Source organism: Sminthopsis crassicaudata, chromosome 6 (genome assembly GCF_048593235.1).
Source record: "Sminthopsis crassicaudata isolate SCR6 chromosome 6, ASM4859323v1, whole genome shotgun sequence".
Taxonomy (NCBI): Eukaryota; Metazoa; Chordata; class Mammalia; order Dasyuromorphia; family Dasyuridae; genus Sminthopsis; species Sminthopsis crassicaudata.
In genome coordinates this window covers 194,842,227-194,852,470 of record NC_133622.1, presented here as the reverse complement: position 1 = coordinate 194,852,470, position 10,244 = coordinate 194,842,227, and the positions used below count along the sequence as shown (strand labels likewise).

Sequence of the window (10,244 nt, the reverse complement as noted above, 5' to 3'; positions counted from 1 at the left end):
AACAAGAAGAATCAGACAAAAAGGAAGAAAAAAAAAAACAAACCCAAAAAGGTGAAGATACTATGCTTTGATCCCCATTCAGTCTCCAGAGTTCTCTCTCTGGATGTGATTGGCATTTTCCATCCCAAGTCTATTGGGAATTGCTTGGCGGACCTTTGTGGTTAGTTCCCTCCTTCCTTTTACTTAGATTCTCAGGATTCTCAGATTTTTGTGGTTAGTTTCCTCCCTCCTCCTCCACTTTTAAGTTAAAGTCCTTTTAATTGGATTTAATGGGATGTCCAGGATTCTGGACAAATATATATTTTTACTCATTAGGTTCACTCTCATTAGCCAGTATTCATAAGTCATCAGAAGAGGTCTTTACTCTTTGTTGGAAATAGTATAGTAGCATTCTTGGTCCCCAAGGGTTGCACTAGATGCCCTCCGAGGTTGCAGGATTCCACAGTTCTGTACCTCTGTCACTATAACCATCCCACCTCCTCCCTCCTTAGTCCTCCTCTCACTACTACAGAAGGGACCATATTCCCCCCCCATCCACCAACCACATGCTACCCTGTTTTCTTCACTCTTTCTCAGGTAAATCCTGTCTCTCAGCCTTGACTTCAGGATTCTGAGTGCATTAATCCGCCTCCTCCTTTAGCCTCTGTACCTGTTTTCTGATCCATTATATAAAGAAATCCAATTAGATGACGCCTAAAATCCATGCTCCTTAGTTATCATTCCATGATCCTTAGTTTTTAAAAATGTTTTGAGTTGCCCTGGGCCCCAGACAAGTCACTTAAATTTCAGTGCCAGCTCGTAATTACCTAACACTAAAAATTTCAGAATTGCTGCCCATCTGCATTCATATTTCCTCATGGGATGGCCGTAGCCTGGCCAGGACACTCTAGACCAAGCACACAAGCGGCTTAAGTCGATGGCCTTTCTATCTGCCCCTGGCCCCCTCTCTGAGAAAACAACAAAAACCACAGGAAGTGAGATCCTATAATTCTTTATTGGCCGCGATTCCATTGGAAAAGAACATCACATTAGTCACCACGTCATGCAAGAAAAGCAGGCAAAGCACCATGGGGTGGACATCCACATGTCTCCACTGTGCACGGGTGGTCCTTGGCCCCCCACCGTGCACGGGAGGGGCTCCATGCATCTGGAAACTGGGAGGACAAGCTCATTGCTATTGGGAAATGCCCCGTCTACTCAAAGTTTGCGTTTGTGAAAACAAGCGTTTTTGGAAAGACATTCCCCTCCCACCCACCCCCACTCCCCCCATGATTTATTGACTGACAACATGATGCATTTCATTTGGGGGGGACGGGATAAAATGCGCAGAAACACAGGATAGGGACACACGGGATGACAAAGATCACAATCACAACCACGGCCAGTCACGAGAGCAGGTTCCTAAAAACATGACACGCACACAAGGGAGCGGCACAGGGGTCAGCAGCATTCGTATGTCTCTCTCCCCCCTAGAGCTAGAAAGAGGGAGGGGATGGGGGAGATACTTGGCTAAGACACAGAGCTAGAAACACAGACAGAGAAACTCCAAAGTTGAGTTAGCACATGGTCTATTCTCCTGTAATGTAGAGTAGCATTCGTGATTAATATTGCAGTCTGATTTATATGGCTTTCTCTAAGGATCGATGTAAGGTCATGAAGGTCAGTGCCAAACGAAACTATTTGCCCTCCGAGAAGTAGAGATTTGGATAGCGCCTTTATCAGGACAGAACGGCTGCCCGTTGCCCGATGGATCACCCACGGCGGCCGGACCCCGACTGTCTGAACAAAGGCTCACCAAAAACAGAATACCTCGCTTACCTGAGATTCAACATAGTATATGGAAACCAAATGGAAATGGAGGACAAAATTAGGGTCAGAATTCAGCCTGGGAATCCTACACCTGCCTCTCGTCCCAGGGCACAAAGGGCAGAACTGGATTTAGCCAAATTTTAGAAAGGATTTTAAGGGTGTGGGCCAAATTAGTCTCGATTCCAGGAGCCCGTGGTCTTCTCCAGCTTGGATGTCTGGGGATGAATCACCTCGCGTGGCCCTGTGACTAAAACAAGACAAAATCCCTTTCCCGTACTCTCGATTCTTTCCATTCTCCAAGAGTGGGGACCGACAGGCCAGAAATTGGCTAGTATTTTCAGGGAGGAGGTGGACGCCAGATTGGCTTTCTCTGGAAAAGACCTGAGAGAGGAGGGCTTACAGAGAAACTCCACAATCACTTAACAGACGGTCAGTTCTTCTGTGAGAATGGTGAGTAGCATTCTAGCAAAGAAGTGCGTGCGTGTGTGTGTGTGTGTGTGTGTGTGTGTGTGTGTGTGTGTGTGTGTAAGAGAGAGAGACACAGACAGACAGAGAGTTTGGGAAAAGAATGAAGCTCAAATCATGTGAGATCCAGCCTCGCTTGAGGGACTCGAATAGATTGCATGATGTATTTTCTGCACAAAGTCCTTTCCAGGTTGTCCCAGAAGGCACAGTGATCATTCAAACCCCAGGAGGCCTGTGGTGTGATTTCTGAGTTCAGAATTGTTTGGAGAAAAGATGTCCAATCAAACCGGGCCATTGACTTTAACCTTATCATCATTCTTGGCCCCGGCGGTCCAGAACTGAGAGTTTGAATGAAACAGGGCATCCTCCAGAAGCAGCCTCTCCCCTTCCCCCATTCTCACTCCTCTCATGCACATGATCTGATGTGGCAGGGACAACTCACCCTTGCAATGGCTATGAGGAGAAAGATGGGGTGTGGGATAAAGAGCCCAGAGGAGTAACCTTAGGGCTGGAGCTTGGCTACAGACCTCCGTGATAGATTATCCCACAAGCCTCCCAGAACAACACTCTTTTCCCCACCTCCTCTCCAACCCAAGACACCACTGTCTTGCTCCTTTACCATGAGCACTGCTTCAAAGAAATTTGAAAAGATCAAGATGTGACCTGATATAGGTCCCTTACCACTTGCCCATCTCACCCCTTAAAAAATACTTATTTTTCCTTTCTAGTATAGAAGAAATTTGCTATATTATAGCTTTCAAGCCGAAATATCCCAGGGCATGAATGGAGAGAACCTAGGAGTGAAGGAGATAGACAGAAAGATGTGGATGGGAGAGACGGACAGAAAGACAAAGGTATTTGGTAAATGGATGGATGGAGAGATGATGTACCCAGAGATAATGGGTAAATAGAAAGGCAGAAAATGGAAAGATAGACAGTTTTAGGTCATTTGTTAAAATTGAAAAGTCCACTGGGAAAGAAGTGATGGATCCTGGAACGTCAGGTGGAGAGTAGGGGTCTTGATAACCATCATGTCCTGAAACAGTCTGGAGAGCATTCCCTGCTCAGAAAGAGGGTCCTGAGCCCTGAATCTACCCTGGAGGGACTGCAGGGCTTACACAGACTTCCTCTCTGAGGGGAGTTTCCTCCGGGGATAGTTTCATCCTTACTTTCCTGAGTTTGGTTACCATGGCAAGAGGGTCTCAGAACAACGAGCTTTAAGCTTCTACTTCTAGTGATAGCTCCAGGCAAGGAACAGGCGCACAGGAAGAAAGATGTGGTATTGGAACTTTGGCCTTTCATCCTTGTTCTGAGATCCTAATAACTAACACCCGTTGCCCCTGATCTCCACGCTTCATGTTCTCCACGTATGAGAAAAAAAGACTGTCTGTCCTTGTCCCAAGCACTGGGGGGATGTCCCACAAGATACTAATGTTGTTGACAGGTAACATCACATGCTCCACAGTGGGAGAGGACAATTCTACAGTCTGTGTCCTAAGGGGTGTGTGTGTGTGTGAAAATGTGGATCAGGGAAGGATATTCTGACCCTTTTCTAGGATGCTCCAAGCTTTGTACACAGAGACTACAGTCCAGGGAGCCCCCGGAGCCCCTTTTCTCCCTCCTCCTCTCAGGTCATTCCCATGCATATTTTCCCTCTTCTTCACAATGTGGAATAAGACCCTAGACTGGATTCTGAGACCTGGGTGGCAGTGGTATTAACACAAGAAATACTTGGGAAGGCTTGGCCCTCCTGTGGGAAATTTGCATTTCAAATGATTGCCTTTCCAAAGGGTCCCTGCGCAGAGATAAATTCCCCTTTCCCCGGGAGAGGGCAGCGATGGTGAAGACACCTACAGGAGTGGGGAAACCCCATTTGACCAAGGCCGGTTGGTGGGCCCGTTGGTGGTCATGGCAAATATCCCGTGGATAATCAAAAGAAGCCCCTGCTTGCTCTCTGGGAATGGTGCTGCTTATTTGGGGGCCAGAAACCACTGGGAGGTCTCCCCTTTTCTCTGTCGAGTGTAGAGGTGCCTGATTAGCTGAGTTTCCTAACACACCTAGTACTATGGCTTATAATTAAAGTTGAGTAGACTGCGGCACTCTGCTCCTGACAAGTGATGGATGGGAGGCATCTACTGGGGAGAGGGGGAGGGGGCTATGTACAAACAGGCCCGGCCAGGGGGCCCCGGGCAGCCGGGGAGGGGCAGGGGCAGGGAGATGGAGTGAGCAGAGGGGGCATGGTGGGTGGCGAGATTGAGCTCCCACCAAGTGGCGGGAACGGCATTGCTTTGCTGTTCATAGTAGAAACAGTCTGAGAGTTCCTGGGGAATTACTTCTTGAACATATCCTGGAGAGGCCCAGGGAGGTATTTGATGACGGTATCCAGGATGCTCTCTTCCTCCTCCTCTTCTTCATCGCCGCAGCCCGGTGGAATGGCCTTCTTGGGACGCGTAAGGCTGCCTTCAGAGTTAGCTTCCATCGCGGCCTGGGCTTCTGCCTCGCGTTCCTCCTTCTTCTTGATCCCGTACTGTGGGGCAAGAGCAGAAGGAGCAGTTAGGCCCAAGAACGCTATTTCACCAACCCACCCCCCACCTTGAGCTCTCCTCGGGCCCAGGCTGCTACTCACAGGAGCCTCCAGGGGCCCTAAAACGTGCTCGTTTGAAGGTAAAATAAACCAGACACTCCGCTTCCTCTGGCAGGAGTGGGGCTGGTCCTGAGATCAGATCCAACCCCGGGATTGATATTGCTCTAATCCTCATCCCTCTGGCTCAGAGAATAACCCCTCAAATCTGGGCTACTGTCATTGTCCGTTCAGACCAGAACCTCTGAAAGTTTAGGAACTAGAAAAACTTTTATTTCAAGAGGGCATGAGGAGGCTATTAACCTTCCATAGGTCAATGCACTTTTATTAAGTACCTACTCTGTGCAAAGCACTGGATATACAAAGAAAGATAAAAGATAAGTCCTCCTGCAAGAATAAAAGGTCAAGTATATCAAGGGAATTAATGTTAAAAAAAAAATACAAAGGATTGTAATCTAGCAGTACCAGTCCTAAAACGCCATTATAAAGCAGCAGTCATCAAAAATATATGCTGCTGGCTAAGAAGTAGAGTGTTAGATCAGTGGAATAGGTTAGATACACAATGACTACAGTAACCCCAAACTCAGCTTCTGGGCTAAGAACTTACTATTTCAAAAGACAGATCCTTAATGGGAAAGACCACATGCAAACAGATGTGTAGATAAATAGATTAGATAATGTTATATATAGGATTATATAATATGCTATATGTATATATGGGTATGTATATATGCATCTATGTGTATATGTATTTACATATATATAAAAGGTAAAATCAAAATAATCAAATGAACAGAATTTTGATAGCTTCCCATAGAAGATGGGGTTGAAGGAAGCTGGGTACCCCAGTAGGCAGAGATGAGGAGAGAGCATTTGAGAGAAAGCCCAGAGTCAGAGTGTGTCTTGTGTGAAAAACAGAAGGGAGGTCAGTGTCCTGGACTGAAGAACAGGTAAGAGAGTGTAAGGTGTAAGAAGACTGGATATAGGGGAGGGAGGGCAGGTTATGAAGGCTTTGAACACCAAACACAGGATTTTTATATTTGATCCTGGAGGGGAAACGGGATTTATTGAATAGGGAGGATAAGAGGGGACACTTACACGTGATGAAGATCACTTTGTTAGATGAGTGGGAGGCTTGACTAGAGTGGGCTATTGCAATAGTATAGCAGCGAGACGATGAAGGGCTGCACAAAATACCTGGCCCATAATGTTGTTTGTTCCTTGGTCTCTAAGAGGACCGTGTCACCAGGGAGGTGATGCCGTGACATGCTAGTGGATTTGTGAGGGAGGGCTGAGAAAGGTCACCAGCCTTACATTGTCCTCCAGACCCATCCGGGTCGCAAAGACCAAAGTCTCCCATGGCATCAGGACCATCTCTAATTGTATTGATCTATGTCTTGCCACTGGACCCAGATGATTCTGGAGGAGAAAATGAGCAGAGAAATATAAATTTTGATTTCTGAAATCTTGCAAGATATTTTGGGATTATGGACTAGGACCATGCCTTAAAGCCAAATCACTCTGGCTCTTATAGATTGACCAACAATAGGTCCCAGCCAAGCCCCACTTGGTCATTGTTCAGGCTCTGATTGGCTCAGAGTGACCATCCTCTGCCTGATTTCTTACCTGGTCTTCATCTCTGATTGGGCGTTGCCTCAGTCAAAATCCTGTTAAAGACCTTAGCTTTAAAAGGCCAGGATCTCTCACCTGGCACATAATATGCACTATATAAATGCTAGTTCTTCTTCTTCTTCTTCTTCTTCTTCTTCTTCTTCTTCTTCTTCTTCTTCTTCTTCTTCTTCTTCTTCTTCTTCTTCTTCTTCTTCTTCTTCTTCTTCTTCTTCTTCTTCTTCTTCTTCTTCTTCTTCTTCTTCTTCTTCTTCTTCTTCTTCTTCTTTCTTCTTCTTCTTCTTATCATCATCATCATCATCATCATTACTATTATTAAGGAGTCATGGATTTAAATGGAAGGAACTTTGGAGTCCTTGAAACCTAACCCCCACATGTGAAAAGATTAAGGTACAGAGGGGTTTAAGTGACTTGCCCCAAATCATGTGACTAAATACCTGAGGTAGAATTTGAATCCAAGTACAGTTCTCCACCCACCACACCACACTATTTCTCATTTTGTAAACTGCAAAGTAGCCTAAAAATGGGATCCACGGGTGACAATATTAATGGCAGGATTAATTAGACTATTGAGAGTATAATGACCATGCTAATTGAGAACATTAAGGAGAGTATTAATGTGAATGTTAATGAAACCATTATAGAGTATGTTAATGAAGCAACAATAAGAATATAAGGAGAACAATAATGAGGGCATTAACGAGAGTATTAATGAGAACATTGATGAGGGCATTATAGAGAGTGATAATTAGAACAGGAATGAGAGTATTGATGGAAAGATCCAAGGAGAGTATTAATGGGGGTATTAATGAGAGCATTGAAGAGAATACTGCTGTGTAAATGGGCAGGAAGGGCTATTTGTCCTTGGGACAGGTGGCAGCCACAGAGACAGGGGCTCCCTGAGGAATCACCATCCCTCCTTTCCATTGTTCTGTTGGGGGAGGACTCAGACGCCCTTGGCAGAACATTTGGCTGAGCTGTCTCTAAGGCTGGAGCTGTGTGTGGGCGGTGGAGGGGGGGGACACCTTGAGGAAACTAGGTCAGGCAAGAGTGAGAGAATTTCTTTCTCACTGGGTAGAGTGTATGGGGATGAATTGGTGAGATCAGGGATGGCTTGGTGGTATCACATGCAGACTGGTGGGCTGGCAAGGTCACAAACAGATTGGCCGGGTCTTGAATGGGCAGGTAGAATCCTATGTGAGAACAATATGGGAAAATGGAAAGAGAAGGAATAGGAAGAATTGCATATGAATTGCTAAGATCATATATGGCGGGCAGACACGGGTTGGTGAAAACCTATATGTTCTGGCAAGATGAGCGAGCTGTCTCTGCCTATGGCAGACACTGAATAAATAAAATCTTTGGTCCAGTGGGGGCTTATAGAAGTGAGTGAGCTCTTACATAAATGGGATAATGTGTTAATAAATGACAGGAGCACTGCTAGCCATCCAACCAATCTCCATCGCCTTCAACCAAGGCTGGTACTACAGAAGAACCAAACCTATTTTAATATCAACTGATCATCCACAATGTTGTTTCTATGGCTCACTGACCCCGGAACTGTTCTCTTCCCGAACACTTAGTTTTAATAGAATCAAATTATAAAGCTAAATAAAGTCTGCCTGGGAATTAAGCTGGTGGAAACATGCATATGTTCACAGAATTGCATATGGGCCGGTAGAATTCCCTGTGCTCTATTAGCAAGTCCCATGTATAGGTTGGTGGACTGTGGTTAATCAATACAAGGAAGAACAAATTTCCCTTTGGCTTTAGATTTGTCATATCCTGCTGAGCTGTTACGCAGGGGTGCCTTCCACTTAAAGATGAACATTCCCATAGCTGGTCACAGCTGTGACACAGCCCAATGACTCTGAACTCCTCTTCATCTTTCAAACCCCATTTCTCACCCCACAGTGCACACTGCCTCATTCCCATCCCTCTCAAACTTCCCACCCCAAAGTTTCACCCTAAATCCACCTACCCCTTCCATTGGGCCCTCTGTGCCTCTGTTGTATGCAATAAACTTTCTTTCATCTTACATCTATTGCTCTTCCACTCCTTCCATCTTCTAGCTCTTCTTGAAAGCTGACTCCTCTTCATGAAATAGCATCCCTGGTCACCCTTTCCAGCACGGCTAATCTTCACTTAGTCTCCTTAGCTCACTCACAGATAGAAGCAAGGGAGCTTGCTTTTTTTTTGCTTTTCATGGCCACTTGTAGGTTCTCCCTCTTCTATCTTTCTTCCATTGAAGGTCATGCTATTAGTATCTACCACTCAGTTGAAATTCTGGTGGCTGTTGTCCATAGAACTTCAGGTCATTCCCTTTCTTCCTCAATGAATTTGATACCTGACTTACTTTTTTTTTTTCACCTTCCCAATTCCTGCCCTCATACTAGGGGAATTCAGCATACATATTGGTTATCCCTCAGATACCCTAACCATTCAATTCCTCACTCACCTCTCATGAGCAAGTCTTGCACCCCAATTTAGCCACATACAAAGATAGTCATACTTTTGATCTTTGAGCCACAAAAGTAACTACCTCCATATTAAAAAATTCTGAAATCCCTTTATCTAATCACAATCTTTTAGCTTTTCACCTCTCACCATTCAAGAAAAATAAATAAAGATAAAAGAAAGGCTTTGATTTGTATTCAGACTCCATCAGTTTTTTTTTTTTTTCTGATCATTTTTTATCAATAGCTCTTCAGGGTTGTCATTGTATTGCTGAGAATAGCTAAGTCACTCCTAGTTGATCATCTTACTATATTGCTCTTACTGTGTACAACGTTTTCCTGTGTCTGATTCATTTCACTTTGTATTGTTTCATGTAAGTCTTTCCAGGTTTTACTGAGAGTACTCTCCTCATCATTTTTTATAGTCCAATTGTATTTCATCACAATCATATACTACAACTTGCTCAGCTATTCCCTAATTGATAGACATCCCCTCAATTTTCAATTCTTTGCCATCAGAAAAGAGCTCCTGAAAATACTTTTGTATACTTAGGTCCTTTTCCTTTTCCTTTTCCTTTTTTTTTTTTAATCTCTTTCGTGATATAGACCTGGTAATGGCATTGCCGGGTCAAAAGTGGGCCTTTGGTTTTATAGCCCTTTGGATATAGTACTAAATTGCTCTTTTTAAAAATAGCCCTTTGGTAACAGTACCAAATTGCTCTACAGAATGGTTGAATCAGTTCCCAACTCCATCAACAATGCATTAGTGTCTCATTTTTCCCACATCCCTCCAACATTTGTCATTTCCCTTTTCTGTCCTATTAGCTAATCTAATAGGTGTGAGGTGATACCTCAGAATTATTTTGATTTTCATTTCTCCAATCTATCGTAATTTAAAGCATTTTTTTCATATGACTATAGAAAGCTTTGATTGCTTTATCTGAAAACTGTTCATATCTTTTGTCCATTTATCAATTAGGGAATGGCTCTAATTAAAAATATATTTTTGTTTGTTTTTTTAAGTGGCTCTAATTTTTAATAAGTTTAACTCAGTCATCTACATATTTGAGAAATGAGGCATTTATCAAAGAAACTTGGTTCAAAATTTTTTTTCAGTTATCATTGCTGACTGTATTTTCCTTCATACTATTTTCCCCATTTCTTCTAATTTCTTTCTTTTCACCCTATTCCTCCTCAAAAAAAGTTTCTGACTACCTCTATTACCTACTTTTAATTTCTCCCTTTCTAATTTCCTACTGCCTACAAACATGTCTAAGATGTTGCCAACGGCTGTCACTTTCACC

The 10,244-nt window shown here is 44.0% G+C and overlaps 1 protein-coding gene across 1 annotated transcript in view; it reads right to left on the bottom strand.

Moving 5' to 3' along the window:
- Window positions 1-975: 975 nt before the first annotated feature.
- CPLX1 (complexin 1) overlaps window positions 976-10,244 on the bottom strand; it is a 111,502-nt gene continuing 102,233 nt past the window's right edge. The window contains exon 4 of the mRNA XM_074276647.1: window positions 976-4,801. Coding sequence (XP_074132748.1) covers window positions 4,604-4,801 — 198 coding nt within the window. The 3' untranslated portion in view covers window positions 976-4,603. The remainder of the gene's footprint in view (window positions 4,802-10,244) is intronic.